Source organism: Perca flavescens, chromosome 6 (assembly GCF_004354835.1).
Source record: "Perca flavescens isolate YP-PL-M2 chromosome 6, PFLA_1.0, whole genome shotgun sequence".
NCBI lineage: Eukaryota > Metazoa > Chordata > Actinopteri > Perciformes > Percidae > Perca > Perca flavescens.
The window spans coordinates 17,368,159-17,386,922 of record NC_041336.1 but is presented as its reverse complement, the minus strand read 5'-3'; the positions used below and the strand labels follow the sequence as shown (position 1 = coordinate 17,386,922).

Sequence of the window (18,764 nt, the reverse complement as noted above, 5' to 3'; positions counted from 1 at the left end):
TGACCATATAAACATTTTTGTGTTGTGAAGGTCAACAGTGCGTTTCAGTCTTTGATTCTTATGTGAGCTTGAACAAATAAGCAGCTAGTCCCCACAGAGGAGACTTCTCTCTGAAAGATTTTCATTAATATTCTCCTGGCATAAAATCCCTGATAATGACTGTTGAGGAATGTGTTTGGAAAAGCACGACAGACAGGATTGCACTGCTGCCAGTTCCTTGGTGATTGCCGTTTGTATGACTAGCACCAACAAGCTGGCCAGAAACACCGGCTGTCGCAAAACATGTGTTAAGGCTCGAGAGAGAGAAAGTGGTGAACATGTGAGAATCTAATTATTTACACCCTGAAAAAGATATCCACACATAAGCACACAAAATGCCATTTGTTGGTTTGTTTATTTGCTCTTTCTCCACCAGTGGAAAAGAAGAGGAGACAGGTAAAGGAGCTGGAGAGGGTGTAGGAGGTTCTGTCGTGCAGGAAAAAGGAAGAAAAACAGGAAGAAACAGAGCTGTTGACAGAAGAGGAGAGAGAGGGCGGAACCACGCGGAAGAACCATCATGTGACAACCGTCCAACAAGCATGCATAGGTGTGAGTGTACACACTGGTATCACAAGTCAAACTGCCTCATTTCATACAAATAAATCCAATTCTATACAGACTTTTACAGAAGCCATCCAATTTTTTTAACAGCGTTTTTTTTTTTTTTTTTTTTTTTTTTTTTTTTTTTACAGCGGTTACTGTTTTTTTGCCACACATTTCCAAATCATGTCTATGTTACATGTCTGATTGCCTCAAATCCCCTTTGGTTGATGTGAAATTATTTATTTTTTTCCAGGCAGTGATTCTTCCAAAAAGACAACTTACTTTACACTGACAGACGGACATACAGACAGACACAAATATACAGAACAGATACAAAGAGAGAGAAGGAGAAAGGCAGAGGATCAGAAGCAGATTTTGAGCGTCATGCCTGCAGAAAAGTTACTGTAACTCTTGGAAGATGGCAGTAGAATTATACAAAAAGAAGAACTCAATCGCCATCCGGTCAGTTAACAAAGATGCGATCAGTAAACCTTAACATCTACATAATATATTTGGCTTTTTGTTAGTTTATTCATTCATTGAGATTTTGATAAACAAACAAAAAAAGCAAAAAATAACCCAAGAAGCAGTGTCTTTTCATCAAGTCCATTTCTTACGAACTAATATCTTTCACTCTTTTTTTAGCAAATAGTCAAACCCAAATTAGCCTCGCAGTTTATACCATCAACAAATATAAAGCAATAGTCTTTCCACCACATGATGTTTTTAAAACTGACTCATAAAGAAAAAGATACTGCTCCCAGAAGGGTTGGTACCTACATGAAATTATAGACTCCGTACAAGCTGTCACATCACTCCTCCCCACCAAGTAATTGTTCAATAAATAAATGAATATGTGTAATGTGTAAAGACATTCTGTTTGCAGTTTTGAGCCCTCATTTTCATGAGTTACTAAACAGGGATTCTTGTAGTGAAATAAAAATGATGATAGATTTGTTAATAATTGAGAGCTGCCAAACTATCCATCTCTAATCTCTTAAACATGTTTGTTTTTCTTGGTGCAAAGTGCTCAAAACCAGACCGAAACAAGACTGCTTTACAACCATGACAACTATTCTAACTTCTACTGGAAGGGATTTTAACAAGTCAGTAGAAAAATAAACATTGTCCCCAACATTGCATAAAGAAGCAATCAATAAATAAATGCATTCAAGTCAATAAACCGAATCTTAAAAGTTTCTCACACAATCATCAAAGTCAGAGGAGAAGGTACTCCCCATCAGAGAAAAACTACTCCTACTGCTCGTCTTTGTTTCCCCCACTGATAGATTCACCAGATAAAACACTCTAGTTTAAGTGATCGCTTAACACAAACATTCCTCAGTTTCATTTCAAAACTAAATTCACGCCTAAATTGTAAGCTTGAGAGCGATCCCGAAATAAAGTGGGACTGAGAGGTGTAAAAAAATAAAGAAATCATACTGTACTAGAACAGTTTTGACTGTAAGTGAGAGGCAATTTTGATATACTTATACTATTTACATCGATACGACAGAGCTGACACTGGTCTGTTGGGATGCCAGTGTTTTGTCTGCCTATTGCTGGTTACAATTTAGATATTTTGTGTGTGTGGGTGTGTGTGTGTGTGTGTGTGTGTGTGTGTGGGTGGGTGTGTGTGTGGGTGGGTGTGGGGGTGTGGGTGTGGTGGAGCCAGCAGTGAATCCATTTTCAACAGCTCCCTCCCACATGTTTGAAAGACTTATCTTTGTTTCTTAAGAAAGCATTTGACTCTTTCCCATGTGGACCGTGAGGAGACCAAAAAAAAAAAAAGTGTACTTATGTACTGCTGTCTGTCTTTCAGTACATTCAAATAGTGGTTATCATCCTCGTTTTATAGTGACTAGGTCTGTGGAGAAAAAAAAAGCAGCTCAGGGTGTGTGTTGTCAAGTGGCTCGGTTTTGGTTGTCAGAGTGGGTACTGGCTACCGTTAACAGTCTAAAGGCAACCTCTGATCTGTTGGATTGCATCAGTGCAAAAGAGATTCCCTTATACTGCTCTGTCTTTATTTTGCCGTCATGAAACTCACTGCAGGCCCACTGTGGCCCCACCTGGGATACTATGGTTCAGTGCAAAGTCTATACAGTGCTGTATAGTACAGGTACTCCATAGTGCTCTGAAGAAACATGCATACAGAGAGACTGTAGGAAGCCCACTATCTTACAGTACAATCCTTATCTGTGCAGTTTAATGAGTGCAGTCAGCAGGACAGGCCTGTCCCTGGGTTGTGCCTCGGGCATCCTGGTGCCACAACATCATAGAAGTATTTATTTTAGCCGGTAATCTGCATTTCACTGAAATGCTGACATTTTCTGAACCTAATTTTAATTACACGTGGGTACAATGTGTTTGATGCAACAGGGAAATGAATTTGATTAAACACTAATATGTTGAGTAACAGCTGTAAACAGATTAGTTCTCCCATAGGAAAACTATTATATCTTATCATACACTTATACATAGATTTGTTCTTTTTTTTTTGCTTTATTACAAAATTATTCTTATTATAATGTGTTATTATGATGGATTTTTCATTATTATTATTATAAGACAATGACAGGGTCGAATTGTTTGTCTTCATAAAAAGCATGCATGTTTTCTTTCCCTTCCTCTTCATCTCAACATGGTTTCATTTTCCTGATGAAAATTTCTCGTTCAGTTAGTGCTCTTCGTCCTTTTTTATCCTCCTCCTCTTCAGTTTCTCCATCCTCCTCTCTTCAATTACCTTTGGGATGTAAGGCTTACAAAGAAATAGGTGTCCTTTGTTGCATCAGCTTTTGTCTCTTTTGAGTCCACCTCTAAATCTGTTTCTCACCATTTTGAAGAATTCATCTCGCAACCAAAAAGTTGTGTTTTTGATACCTGAAAAGGAACAGATTAATAGATATATATTGTATTATTACGCTCATTCCTTGCTGACTCCCAGGTCAGTTTGTAATTAGGAGTCTCTTGACAAGCCAGGTACTCAGTTGGTTGCCATGGAAGTGGCTGGCCCCTGCCCCTCCTCCTCTTCCTTCTCTAGCCTCTGAATGAGGCTGGAGGTGACATCGGAGGACTTCCGCTCTGTGATTGGCTCTGCCGGCGGTTGCCCCGGACTACTGCCACCAGAGGCATCCCCTAGTTGCGTGGGCGGAGTCAACGAGGCCAACTCTGGCTCCATGCACATTGTAATCTCTTCCTCCTGATCAGGACAGACGAGACACACAGAAGGTTCAGTCAACATTACCCTTTAAACCGCAAAGTATAAGTAAGGGTCCGTACAGGTGATTTTGTAGGTTTTATCCCATTAGCTAAAGGTATGCCTTCCAAAGGTTTATAGACTGATTTCCCATCTTTCAGACAACAAGCAGTGTGAAGATCGACTGGGAAAGATTTGCTTCAAAAGGTTAATCCATCACAGTTGATATTTAGTTGACCATGATGGATATTTAATGGAAGCTTCAGCCTCCACAATATCTGAGTCAGCTGCTGAAAAGCTTGATGCGTTTCCATAAAGTTGGGGACTCACAAGAAACGGATAAAAAAAAGAACACCAATAGACAAACATCGATACTTTTTGTCGTTGTTTTAGGTCCAGACGACCTTTAGGCCAAAGCCTGATTTATGGTTCTGCATAGAATCTATGCTATAGGTACGCATATATACGAAACCTACGCCAAACCCTTCGCCGTAGCCTGACATGCACCTCCCCAGAAATATAACTTTGCATTGTGGCGATGCAGACCACAACAACTGTGATTGGTCCACTTGGCTGTGGCTTTGTAGCACATTTCCTCCTACTCATTTCGAGGTTCTCCTTCTCCGTGAACAACATGTAATAGAGGAGAGGGTTAACTTCTTGCTACAGCTTTTAGACCGTGGTCAGAAAGCACAGGGGAGACACTTTGTTTCTCCGTCTCCACCGCCGGAGTCGGTACTTGCTCCGGAGCTAATGCCCGTCACTCTCTCGCTCAACCACACACTCCCCACGCACACACACACATTATTCTCTCAAAGAGATACACTAGATTAGCGCAGACACACCAGTGCAAAAGTATAAATCCTCACAACAGCGTAGGCCACTTACGTAAGGCTACGGCGTAGGCTCTGCATAGAGCCTTTATCTCTATAAACCGACATCTGCATATGAATGCAGATTTTTTTTTTTAAATAATAAAAAGTTAAATCACTGTCAGACGATAGCCAATGGGTTCCAAGATTGCATTTTGGCCAATGTGTTCCGCCTCTTTCGCTTTCCACACGGACTGTCGTGCAGGTCAACAGTCCGTGCAACCACTCAAATGTGATTGGTCAATACTACTCGGACTACAAACATAAACCAGGAAGCTTCCGATACCTAAATATTGTCCAATTGCCTACAGATTCTGCCTTCATAAACACATATCTGTTTATAGAGATTACAATTGAGGCAACAGAGGCCTGAGATATTTTAGTCCCTAGTACGGGTCAAGCTCCAAAACCTCTGGATCCTACAAAACCCATAATGCATATCATAAGCATGTTTCATTAGACACTCCCTGCATCATAAATGCCCACTTCTTTCAAACCCAACACCCCTCGTTCGTAACACAGGCTTTCTGTTGACATCACCAGGGTTATTTTTTCGGTACTTTGGAAAGCTTCCTCCAGAGCCACAAAAGAAATTATCTGTCCAACTGTTTTAACATGCTGAGTAGATGGAAATCTGTGACGTGCCCCTTTAAAGTTCCCTGCAAGAACACCAATTAAACAGGGTTTTCAAACCAGTCCCTGTTGTTACGCAAGGTAAAGGTGACTGATTGTTCACTTAATACTGCTGAAACTAATTACTGTTTTTACATTATGGCTTAATCTAGTATTTTGTTTAATTATGTGATTGTTTAGCCTATTAACTGTGTGACAAATGCCTAGCACAATTTGTATAAGGCCCCAAACCCAGTGATATTATCTTTACAAAAATATAAACGGAAAAGCAGCAAATCCAAACATTTGACAAGCTGAAAACAGAGACTGACTAATCAATTAATCAACAAATCATTTAAGGTTCTTAACACGCAGGCATTAATTGAAACACACCCATATCCATGTCTAGATTGGAAATAAATCCGTAAAACGTATGGAATCATTTGAAAATTGATGAATATAAATGATACATAAATACAATAATAATTTTCTTTTTAAATAATTTTTTTTTTCTTTTGTTTTTATATTTATTACATGTGTAGGTAGGTGTGTATGCATGTGCGTTTATGGATATGCATTTATGTATTGTTGTGGGTGATTTGGACCTTGAGTCTGTAATAAAAGTTTGATGATGATGATACATGATTTGCATGTGTAAAAGGTCTTATACAGGGTCTTGGCACTTCACAGATCAAATATTAATTGCTGAGGATGTCATTTTATGTAATCTAACCCTATGTTCACCTCACCTTGACCTCCTCCTCCTCCTCCTCTTCCTGCTGCTCCAGTAGCGGGGAGTGTTCTGTTCCCATGTCATCTCCAGAAGGAACACAGAGGCTCGGCTCCACCATCGCCGCCACACCCATGTAGCCTCCAGCGTCCGTCTGATAGGCCTCCATCTGCCCCGTGTTCCACAGATCGACCAATGGTGGGTGAACGGGATGGACCAGGCTGTGGATGGTGCTGTTGGGCGTTGCTTGCAAAGAGTGGTTGGCACTGTGCAGCCTTTGCTCCAGCGACTAGAAACAGGGTGAGAAGGAAGAGTTAGAGGCAGAGCTGTGATCTGAGTCTATCCATGACAAACTGTCAAGTCAGAGGTGACACAGCATCAATCAGTTTGACAAAATACACAAAGCCGGCAGCCAAAAAGAAGGCAATACAGCAAACTGTTTACAGTATACCTCTGTCTGACTATGCTGGTGATCAATACTGCTTTATACGACTGGGCCTCAAACTCTGATTGTGGGTGACTCTGCTGTAAAAGATGTAAAAAGCAGTAAAAACCCCAAAATTCTCTGTTTTCCCAAAGACATGGTGTCTGACTTGGCCCAAAGAATCCTGGATATCGTGGCAGCACACCCAACTGTGAAGAACATTATACTGCATATAGAGTCACATGATGTTGTAAAGCAACAGTCTGAATTGCAGAAACGTGACTTGGATCTGCTGAACACAGTCAGCTCCCTAAACACGGAGGTGTTTATCAGTGGCCCTCTACTGCCAGTCAGAAGAGGAGCTGAGAGATTCAGCGGACTGTTGGCACTGAACACATGGCTTTCAACTGCATGTACCGTCCATTCTCTGCAGTTCATTAACAATTTTAACTTTTTCTGGGACCGCAGACATCTTTTTAAAGCAGATGGACTTTTCCTTAACAAGCCAGGAGTAAAGCTGTTCACCTCTAACCTACTTTACTTTCTGCGCCACACATCTGCTCCCTCGGCCAAGGACACGAGACAAGACGAATCTAAACAAGAGGAAGACATAACAAAGTGCGGCAGTGATCTACCACAGCCCCCACCTGAGCAAAGATTTGACCATGGAGCAAAGACGAGAAATCTCAACCCCCCTCTTCACCCGTCCAACACCTCACAAACACCCTCACCAACCCCGACGCCTTTGAGGAACCGTATACCCCGCCCATGCCATCGCTCTCTCCACTCACCTTTTCCCCTCTTTCCCCCCTGCCCCATGTTGGAGTTCGCTGACCAGATGAAGCAGCTGGTATATGCTGGAACCAAATTTACCCCCCTTCCTTCTCAAATCATTCGCCCCCCGGCATCAAACTGCCCCCGTTTTGACCCAATCACCGAAAGTAAAACGCCTGGCACCTCTGTCCCCTCAAGGATGGCAGCTAACTCCTTCTCCCCAAACTGATAAGTATGCTTGCGTACAAAATGCAGCAAGCTTTAACTGATATGTGCCAGGTCCAGGCTGCACGCCTAGTGGCACTCATGACTCTTTCCAGGACAAGCCCGGGCCCTGTGTATTAAATTCTTCCTTAATTTATGTCGTGATAGGTATTAGAAAAAGAATGGTGAATACGCTAAGTAAGAAGAAGCACCTAACTGCAAACTTAGCAAATTTAGCATCCATTCCTCGTCAGCCACAGCCTGTCCCAAAAAATGAGACAGATAATTATTTTAACACATTAACACTAGCCTTACTAAATGTCAGGTCTTTGGCAGGAAAATCATTTTTAATAAATTATTCTATTATTAAGCACAATCTTGATTTTATGTTTTTAACTGAAACCTGGTTAGACCATAATAACAGTGATGCTGTTCTCATCGAGTCAGCTCCCCCTAACTTCAGTTTTATGAGTGAAAAAAATAGAGTGAATAAGAAAGGAGATGGAGTCGCCACTGTTTAATTACTCATTCCAATGTACACAAATATCTTATGGAAATTTTGCTTCTTTTGAATATGTGGCTCTTCAGCTAAGATCCTCCCCTCGAGCTATATTTCTAAATATCTACAGGCCACCTAAATAGTGTGCAAACTTCTTCTATGTGAGTGACTTAGACATGCAACAGTAAACATGCTCACATACTAAATCTCTCTCTCTCTCACAGGGGCTACACCTCTGTGTCACACCCACAGAAGTGAGACTCCACCTGTTGTTGCTGATACTGCAGGAGCTGCTGTTGCTGGTATTGCTGGATCTGATGTATCTGCTGCAGCTGTTGTAGTTGATTCTGCTGCTGGAGAGTGTACTGCTGCTGCTGTTGCTGTGACAGAAAGTGAGCTGCTGCCTGCCCGTCATACCCATCAGTCCCCATAACGTAGGAGCCAGCAGGGGGAGACACCACGCCAGAGGGATCATTGCTGATCGGCTCCCAGGCATCAGAGGAGGAGAGGCAGTAGTGGCCCTGGGAGACGTATGTGTGAGGCCACACCTCTGCTGAGGAGTGGTGCAATATCTGATCTGGAAAAAATGGGAGGGGAAAATTAGAGGTAATGGTAGAAGTGTTGTTAACAGGAAGATGCTATGATAGATTTTTTGTCACATTTTAGTAACAAAATGCACAACAGATTGAGTCAACCTGATAATATCATCTTTATAATATCAAGAAATATAAAACCAGGGAAATCCTGCTGCTGATTGTTTGGTTTTAACTCAGAACTTGCAAGAACTAAATCCCAAACACTGGTAAAACATCTGCATTTTATTTCATCTTAAGTTGCTAAATAACCCGCCTCTAATGACCAGCAAATGAACCTTTAATTGTGTTTTGGATAATCTGATGTCAGCTGTTATCATACAATTAAGGAGAGTTGGAAGCACAGCAGACCAAATCAGTTTTGGCTTTGATCTGGCTGGTCAGAATGAGGAGGTTTGTCTGGAACTTAAGTAAAAAAATAAAAAACTTCAAAAAATCTCCACATTGGCTGAAAAAGTGTGCCAATGACAGAAGCTCTTCTAGATGAATAACAAAATATCCAAAATCATTATTTATACAGATGCTGTGTCTTGGTTTTACCTTCCAACAGTCCATGTTGGAAAATGTGAAATTAATAATGAGCTTCCCCTCGAGCCTGGAGAGAGAGGATGGAACAGTAATGTGCCTGACAAAAGTCTTGTCGCTTATCTAAGTTGTAGGAACAACAAATAATAACTTGACTTGTAGTTGATCAATTGGAATCAGAAATGGCTTATATGAAAGGCAAAGGCTTCTGGATTATGCTTATTATACCAAAATAAAGTATTGTATCATTCATTGAGTTTTATAATTGAATTAGGACAGAAATATCAGATTTGGCTTGGACAAAAGTCTTGTCGCATAAAAAATACAGTAATGTACGGTATAAATTATATTTTATTTTGAATACACAAACATGCTACAATAACATCAGAGCATATGCAAAGTCATGGTGCCTTGGGAAAAAGAAAATGAGCTTGGAGGACTACATCCATACGTCTCGGCAATGACTCAAATAACTTATTGATGAAGTCATCTGGAATAGCAAAGAAAGCAGTCTTGCAGGACTCCCAGAGTTCATCAAGATTCTTTGGTTTAATCTTCCAAGCCTTCTCCTTCATCTTATCCGAGACATGCTCATAATGTTCATGTCTGTTTACTGGGTTGGCCAATCCTGAAGCACCTTGACCTTCTTTGCTTTCAGGAATTTTGATGTGGAGGCTGAAGTATGACAAGGAGAGCCATCCTGCTGAAGAATTTGCCCTCTCTTGTGGTTTGGAATGTAATGGGCAGCAAGAATTTGTTGATACTTCAGGCTGTTGATGTTGCCATCTATTCTGCAGATCCCTCGCACACCCCCATACTGGATGTAACCCCAAACCATGATTTTTCCTCCACCAAACTTGACTGTTTTCTGGGTGAATCTTGGGTCCATGCAGGTTCCAACAGGTCTTCTGCAGTATTTGCGGCAATTGGGATGCAGTTCAATGGATGATTCATCAGAAAAATCAACCTTCTGCCACTTTTCCACTGTCCATCCTTTCACCAAGGTGTGGGCCTTTGCAAATGCAACACAATTTTTTTAGTTGTCTTCTGTTTAATGCTAGTTTATGAGCACTAATTTGGCAACGGAGACCACTGCGTGAGAGAATTCAACAAACTGTTCTTATAGATACAGCGGTTTCTGGTGGCCAGCCCAGAAAAAGGGCTGGCCCTGTACTGTCAGAGCCACAAACTGTCCTCTCAAACAGTTGTCTTACGGGGTCTGCCTGACCTGGGCTTGTCATGAACTTCACCAGTTTCTTTAAATCTTTTTCTTATCCTTTCCACTTGACGTTTGGATACATTGAAGATGTCTGCCACCTCAGCAGCAGACTTGGTCTTCAGGCTCTTGATGAGCACTTTGGTCAGGTTGCACTTCGCATGAAGGTGTGCTGGAGTTCTTTGTATACACACCCGGGAATGTGTTAATTACAGTATTTGTCACAGGTGAAGCTCTAATCTGTGATTGGTTGAATCATTTAAAGACACGACAAGACTTTTGTCCAAGCCAAATCTGACCTTTCTGTCCTAATTCAATGATAAAACTCAATAAATGATACAAGACTTTATTTTGGTATAATAAGCATAATCCAGAAGCCTTTGTCTTTCATATATGCCATTTCTGATTCCGATTGATCAACTACAAGTCAAGTTATTATTTGTTGTTCCTACAACTTAGATAAGCGACAAGACTTTTGTCAGGGGCTGTATGTTCTCATTACAGAGCAACATGACACATGCTATACTGCAATTTGCTTTTCTGCACCTACACAAACACTCATATTTGACACAGCTGTTTAATACTGCCTGGATTCAACTACCCAACCAGCTACAACAAAAAATCCTGCATGCACAGTATATTAGCAGCAATAATAGTATAATTAGACTGACAGGTTGTTTTTTTTCTGCTCCATGGTGAGTATTTTGAACTTTAAGTACATTTTGCTGATAATACTGCTTTAATATTACTTTTGATGGAGTATATCATTTACAATTACTTAAGTAACAGATCTTAATATTTCCTCCACAACTGCTGTATGATACTTTTCTTATAGTATGTTGTTAATCTCTTATAAAATACCATTTATCTTACACACACAGAGATTGCTCTGCAACACAGGCTACTTTGAAAATTTAGCTGCAGTCATATTTGTAGTTCTTTGTAGTGCTTTACCTTGACTGGTGATGCTCTCCTGGTTGATCTCGCTCAGATGAGCCACACTGCCCTGGTTTGAGCCCGACCGGCTATCTCCATCCATCGATCCCCAGGCCATGAGTGTAGCCTCTGAGATCGCAAACTGCTGTAGGATACCTGAGGACAAGCCAGGATCATTGTGAGGACCTGCATTAGATTTCATTGGCTGAATAACTGGCATAAATCCCACAAAGTGAGGTGAGGATCACATAAGATGACAGTAAACAGGCTCTATTGAGCGCCCGCCTTGTCTGTGTGTGTGTGTGCGTTTCCAACCTGCAGTGAAACGAGCCTCCTTCTCTCCGTCACTAAGGTCACTGTAGGCGTCGCTCTCCAGCCGCCGCTCCTTTTCCCGCTCCTGGGTAGTGATGCGGGGCAGGGGGATGCCTCCTGGACCCACCGTACTCATGCCCCAGTTTTGCCATTCAATCATGTGAGCAACACGACCCTGGGCCATGGCTGTGGGCTTGGTCACTCTCTCCTTCATAGTGCGGCTCACACCTGGTGGTGGAGAAGACATGAGACAGTGGAGGGAGCAGATGGAGGGAGGATGAGGATAGTGAGTGAGTGAAAAGAAAGTGAAGAAGTGAAAGAAAATATAAGTAAAAGATGAGAGGTTGATGCAGGGGTGATGAGAGGAATTGAGGGATACAGCATTTGTGGGTAGATAGAGAAGGAAGTAAAGCAGCGGGTTTGTTGTTTGGAGATAAAGTGGTGGATGGATGGACAAACAGAAAGAAAGAGGAGAGAGACATACATAAGATAGACATGTTATCATCAAGTGTGTAATTGTTGTTTGGTCATGGATGCTGTGATGGCTTATGAAACTATGGATATCCAGTAGGGTTAGACTAAACAGGTGTGGGAGGATATAACTGGACAGTCAGTGTTGTTCTCGTCAAATATGATGCTGTTCATTAAATTACATCTTTACTGTATGATTAATAATTACCATATAGGCTGACCAGAAGTGGTTAAAGTATATAATATTTATGATTATAGTTTTGTCCTATTTTATATATATTTTTCGATGATAAGAATATGAATAAACTAATACCTCTGAGATGTGAAAAAGAGAAATGGTCAATTCAAAAAAAAAAAAAAAATATATATATATATACAAAGTATGTATGTGTATATATATATGTATGTATGTATGTATATATATATATGTATGTATGTATGTATGTATATATATATGTATACATATATATGTATATATATACATACTTTGTATATATATATATACTTTGTATATATACTGTATATATATTTTTTTTATATACACAGTATATTGGCAGCTTGAACAAAGCAAATAAACCAGTTTAGAAACACACTGTCAGTCCAATCCTACTATTTACATGTCTGTAGTTTATGAACATGGATTATGAGAATAGCTAAATGATGAAGAGTTGCAGAGGTGACGTTCATGTGTTTAATGAGACTTAGCCGTCGCCCGTATGGGCTACAAGAAGGAGAGGAGGGAATGGATGTGTCTTGTCTGACAAAGGTGCATCATGGGATGGAATAAGCTAATTGGGGTGAGGTGGCTGTGTGGCATGAGTAACGAGATGTTGGCTTGTTGACATGATAGCTTTCACACCTCTGCTAAGCTGCGCTGGGTAAGCAGAAACCTGCTCGCTTTCTCCTCACTGTCAGTCTTAGAACTGGACTCATACAAACACTGCAGAACAGAAATCTTTTGAAGAAGAAATAAATGTACTGCTACCACGCTGACACCAGCTGATATCTGCATAATGGCTGTGCTCCATATTTCATGTGACCAACACATGATGACACGTACTGTAAATCCCTGGTTGTTTGATTCTCTCTGATGGTGGTGCATGGAGATGAGATTTATGAATAAATTAGAGGAATAAATTACAGGACAAATCTGTACCATACAGTGCAGCTGCTGCACTGCACTTGACTGTACTGTAAGACATTTCACTGCACTCAAATAAACTGCCCTCCACACAAAAGCTGGGTTAAACCAAAATCACTGCAATGGACTGCACTGAACACTGTTTCACGCAGCACTTTACATGGTTCAAAACATTCATACTAATACTTGTTCAGGACAACACAGTTTCACAACCACTTAACATAAAAAACTACACTTCCCACTCACTACTCACCTTTTCTTAGAGCAACAAGCTGTATGGTGATGCACTGTGTGTGTGTGTGTGTGTGTGTGTGTGTGTGTGTGTGTGTGTGTGTGTGTGTTTCAGGCTGAATTCATTCCATCAATGACTCAGGAGGAGCCATTGACGAGTGTTATAACAGTGTGGAGAGGAAGTGATACAGGGAAACCCGTTTCGGGTACCATGTTGACTCCAGCGCCCACTGAGGGCCGAGCCAACATGGGGTCAGTTTACCAGTTACAGCACAGACACACACCTGACACACCTGACAGAGAAGCATTAGCCAGAGCCCCGATGCCATAGGCATTTGAGTTCCTCTTGAGCTTTGGCAGAATTGACGTGGTGTCTTCCATAGACAGCTAGAGGGAGAGAAGAGAGACAGGGATGGAGGAGGGGAAAAAAGCGTGGAGAAAAGGATAGTATGGGAAGTGTGACAGGGCGCACAAAGACATCGAGTGTGTGTTCGAGAGGGGTGAGTGGAGAGAAGTGATGGAGATGTTGGGTTAATACAAAAGATAAAATCTGCATTACCCAAATCCTGACTCGAAGTTAACTGTGCACTCTTTTATTCTGCACCATTAAGCCATTCTGATTGTGCTCACTACCGTGCACCACTACGATAACCCGAAAGAGATCGACTGTAAGGCAGAAGTGAAGGGGGGGCGTGAGGGGGAAAGAGCTCATGGCTGAAGGGTGAGTTAAATTAAAACAGGTGAAAGAAACAAATAGATAATGGAAGAAAAGTAGTAGACCGAAGGAATGGGGTCACAACACTTACATTGATTCCTTCCCATGAAAATTCTGAACGTCCATGCTGAGGAAGAGAAATAGGAGGAGGAGAGAGGGATAGGTGAAGAAGAAGCGGGAAAGAGTAAGAGAGTGAAAGGACAGAGAGAACATTGACGTGCATGGGAGGGGAAATGGGAGAAAACGAAGAAAGGAGGGACAGAGGGGGGGATTGCACATTGGACATGCAGAGGAAGAGAAATTAAGAGAAGGGAGAGGGGAAGAAGGATTTTCCAGGGACGAGGAAGGCAAGAGTCAAAGACCGGAATGACAGGGAGAAGGGAGGGGATTAAACAGGGATCAGTATCTTTGCTTAGTTATGTATAGCAGAGTGAATATGCTACGGATGAATGAGTCTCCTCTCTGGTTACATGTGCTGCCAAAAACATGTAAAAAGCAAGCGGGAAATCGTGTGTGAGTGAGAGAGATGTCAGTGCTGTGTTGAATGGTATCTGATGCTGCAGATAGACAGGGGACTGAGGCTATCAGGAGGAGTGTGTGTGTGTGTGTGTGTGTGTGTGTGTGTGTGTGTGTGTGTGTGTGTGTGTGTGTGTGTGTGTGTGTGTGTGTGTGTGTGTGTGTGTGTGTGTGTGTGTGTGTGTGTGTGTGTGTGTGTGTGTGTGGGCAGATGCTGCCACAGCATTTCTCTCTATCTGACACTAACTAGACCGGGGACCCTGGTGGGTTAATGGCTGTGCTGAAATGTTTCCACCTTCCTGTCGATCTGCACAGACATTTGAGGATGAGCAGATATAAATGGGTAAATAAACAAAACCAGAAAAATCCTACTGGTCCCCAACATTTATCACACATAGCCATATCCCCTCCAATTGTATTTTTCTTAGAATTTAGTTAATTATTTTCCCAGCTGTGTCTCAATTTTTTCTATATTTTAACCCTGCAATGTAAACAGCAGTGGTGGAAGAAGTACTCAGAACCTTTACTTAAAGAAATAATATGACATTTTGGGAGATATGCTTGGATGACAGCACTCTCATGTTTGTACAGTAGACTATATATGAAGCTGGATGAGTAGAAAGCAACATGCACACCAATTTCTAGGCAAGCAGCAAAGACTCCAGGAAGTTTCTGAACACTGTCAAGAAAAAGTCTGGGATAAAAACCCTGTAACTAACTGTTTTCTCAGTTTTTGTACAGATAAAACAATCAAGATATAGTATGTTAACTAGTGAGCGTTAGAGGTGCTCTTAGGCAGATAATGTTATCTTTGGACAAAGCCAGGCTAGCTGTCTTCGTGCTAAGCTAAGTTAACCAGCTGCTCGCTGCAGCTTCATGTGTACTGTACAGACATGAGAGCGATATCAATCTTCTCATTTAATTCTCTGTGAGAAAGTGAGTGAGTGTATTTCCCAACATGTCAAAATATTTGAGTTTAAACATTGGTTTTGGCCTTCCTGACTTCATTCCTTCCCACCCTACAATAGGACTGGTGCATACAAATTGTACTTAAGGACTATACTTAAGAAGTAATTTAATGCTGAATGACATAATGAGGGAGTGACTACCAGGGTGGTGATCAGTGGTGACAGCATGTATCCAGATAGTTCATGTTAATCGAAATCAGCCTCTTCCCATTCTTTTCTTCTCTCCTTCTTTTACTTGTAATTCTGTGTGTGTGTGTGTGTGTGTGTGTGTGTGTGTGTGTGTGTGTGTGTGTGTGTGTGTGTGTGATCGTTTTTATGCTCTCCGTAGGACCGAAGGGGAATTCTGGGGCAATATGCATAAATAAATGATGGAATCAGTCCACAGTGCATTTAATGGTCCCCTCTCTTGTGCCCTTTCTCAGTTTTAGAGCACAGGATCTGTAAAGCAACAGGAGAGGAGAGGAGAGGTAAAAGCAGATAGTAATGGTGTGTAAGAAATTGGCGAAAGAGAGAGTGATGCCACTGCTGTTTTGCATTGAACCAGCACTAAGCAGTGACTCTGTCAGATGGACATCAAGCAACAGACGCCATAGCAACAGTAATGAGCCAACCGAACCAGCGATTGTTTTCCAGCTACGCCACCCCCATCTCATGGGGCGGGGGAGGTGTAGTGGAAGTTAAGCAACTGACAGTGACATAATATGTGCGCTACTTCACTAATCTACTATAGCAGAAGCACTGTAACCCTGAGTTACAGAGAGCTAGTGTGGTGAGCTGCTACAGCTCATCATGTAGCTGCCTGTGAAACAGCCATGTTGGTTCCTCAGGTGGAGTGGCAACAGTCCACTGTCAGAGGAAGTTAAGAGGGGTGAACCAGAGGGACTGGTGAAGACTTACCTGCTCCCCATCCTTCTGGACTGGCACACCATCTCCCGCTGAGAGCAAGGTGTAGAGAGAGAGAGAGAGAGAGAGAGAGAAGAGATGAGGAAAATTAATTTAACTCAATTCTCAATCAAATAAAAAAATGAGCCTTGCCTCCACAGAATATTCACTAACCTATCATTCATTAAGCTTTGGCTAAAGTTCAATAGGGAAGATATTTTCTCTCATGTTCTGCCTTTATTCCTTTACGGGTGAATCATCTCTGACACTTCCCTTTCCCACAAGTCAATGCATTCACAATTCAAAAGAACAGCACACACACAAACAAAACCCACACAAACATAATATCGCTCCGCTTAACAATAATTTATACTAAGCAAGCGTCATAGAATGTCTGAGTCATAATACGAATAAAAGAATAAATAAGAATAAATATTATATATAATATAAATATAACAACAACTATATACACACTCTAAAAACATAAAACATGAAACACAAATCATAAAATCAAAACACTAAAACGATAGCTTAATACGTTTTCATCATCTGGATTAGGTTCTTCAATGAAATCTAGCAGCAGGTTACCCCAAACTTTTTAAAACTCATATTTCTTAATTTATACTTATTTTTTTCACAAGGAACACAGGATAACAACTCATAAAACCACACCGATATAGAGGGGGGTTAGTTTCTTTCCAACAAATCATTACTGCTATTGCTAAAAGAGTTTTGGTGTTATTAGTAAAGGCTTTGAAGTATCTGTAATATTTTGTAAGTATATGTGTGGTCAAGGTTTTCCCAAATGAAACCAAATGAATACAGTTCCAAACATATGCATAAGATTTCCCACTGAGAGCATTAGAGCCTCTCAATTTTATACATTAGGTACATTTTTCCTGGCGAATAATCCAGTTGGTGTAAATATTAGAGATCAGTCCCTTTCAGCCCCTTTAACTCTGATTTACTAACATCACCAACCCATCGCATCTCCATCACCACCATGACCTCCAGGATGTTCAACTGAGAGTTCCCATCAACCACCTGCAGGCTTTACTCCACCACCTCCAAAGTCTAGAGTATTGACACTTAGGACCATATGGGCCTACGCTTTCTCTATCAATGGAGTCTAATCGCCAAAGTCTTTCTCTTTTTAATGAACTTCCTCTAAATGTAAATGACAGCTGCATTTCAGTTATTAATGCACTATGAAGAGTCAGTGGGAGATCATACACAAAGCCATCCACCCAGCACACTGCAGATGGGAGTCATCTGAAATAGACGCACTCTGTTGGATAAATGAACGTTATAATCCCTCCTCTTTCCTGGCTGTCCAAATCCTAATTAAAACATTAGTTTAATTAGAGAGACTGTACTGGTAATAGAGTTTAAACACAGCGTCAGTCTCTAGGTGCTTGCTCTCTGTATCAGAGGTTCTGTGTGTACAACTCTCAGAGGGCCTCACTCCTGTGTGTGTGTGTGTGTGTGTGTGTGTGTGTGTGTGTGTGTGTGTGTGTGTGTGTGTGTGTGTGTGTGTGTGTGTGTGTGTGTGTGTGTGTGTGTGTGTGTGTGTGTGTGTGCGTGCGTGCGTGTGTGCATGCGCGTTGCTGAGCCAATCACGTGTTTCACAGCTGCATTAGGCAATCATGAGCGATTCCTCAGCAGCTCTGAGAAAACCGAGAGTTGTTGGCTCTCTGAATGTCCAGTGATGTCTTTGACCCACTGACCCAGTGATTCAGAAACATCAGCTCCACTCTGTCTCTGTTGGGCTCTCAGATATTACCCTTCCCTCTGAACTCCATCCAGTCGCATCAGATCACTGCAAGGGCAGGAGACGAGGGACAGACTTCATTCCAGAAATTGACCCTCTTTACTCGCACAGGGAAGGGGGTGCCAACTACGAATCAGGACCACCTTGCTTCATTTGTACAGTTAATACAGTACTCAAACCTGGGGTCTTCTCATTTCAGTGGTCCTCTGTTGTAAAGATTGTACAAGTATCATTATAAACTATCTCTAATACATATGAGTAGATACTTCCAGGAATGATCAAGTGTTTAGTTTCCCCGTTTAGTTCGACCTAGTTTCCCTCAACCCACTTTGTGTATTCCTGCTATAGTTAGTGTTCCTTGTGTTTCCCATTATACCTCTGGAAATACACAGAAGGTACATGAAGTTCCTGTATATTAATAAATAGCTTTTGGTTGTACATTACTAGGGTAAATAGACCTTAAAGGGACACTTCCCCAATTGTATGTGTCAAAGTCAATTTCCTAGTCACAGGGTGTCCTACACAGCCTTTAAAACATCGCTCGGCTAGCTTTGTTTGGAGACTACAGTACACATTTTAAACCCAAAAATGGAG

The 18,764-nt window shown here is 41.5% G+C and overlaps 1 protein-coding gene across 10 annotated transcripts in view; it reads right to left on the bottom strand.

Moving 5' to 3' along the window:
- Nucleotides 1-375: 375 nt before the first annotated feature.
- The window catches only part of fam131bb (family with sequence similarity 131 member Bb), a 32,929-nt gene continuing 14,540 nt past the window's right edge, over nucleotides 376-18,764 (bottom strand). For 4 of the 10 annotated variants that reach the window (XM_028580999.1, XM_028580997.1, XM_028580998.1 and 1 more), the window contains 7 exons: nucleotides 16,415-16,452; nucleotides 14,125-14,160; nucleotides 11,479-11,703; nucleotides 11,182-11,319; nucleotides 8,160-8,470; nucleotides 6,012-6,281; nucleotides 376-3,781 (listed from right to left, as the gene is read on the bottom strand). In XM_028580999.1, the coding sequence (XP_028436800.1) occupies nucleotides 3,566-3,781; nucleotides 6,012-6,281; nucleotides 8,160-8,470; nucleotides 11,182-11,319; nucleotides 11,479-11,703; nucleotides 14,125-14,160; nucleotides 16,415-16,452 (1,234 nt within the window). In that variant the 3' untranslated portion in view covers nucleotides 376-3,565. Of the gene's footprint in view, nucleotides 3,782-6,011; nucleotides 6,282-8,159; nucleotides 8,471-11,181; nucleotides 11,320-11,478; nucleotides 12,229-13,602; nucleotides 13,706-14,124; nucleotides 14,161-16,414; nucleotides 16,453-18,764 lie in introns of those variants that run through there. The other 6 variants (XM_028581000.1, XM_028581002.1, XM_028580994.1 and 3 more) reach the window with 5 other exon arrangements.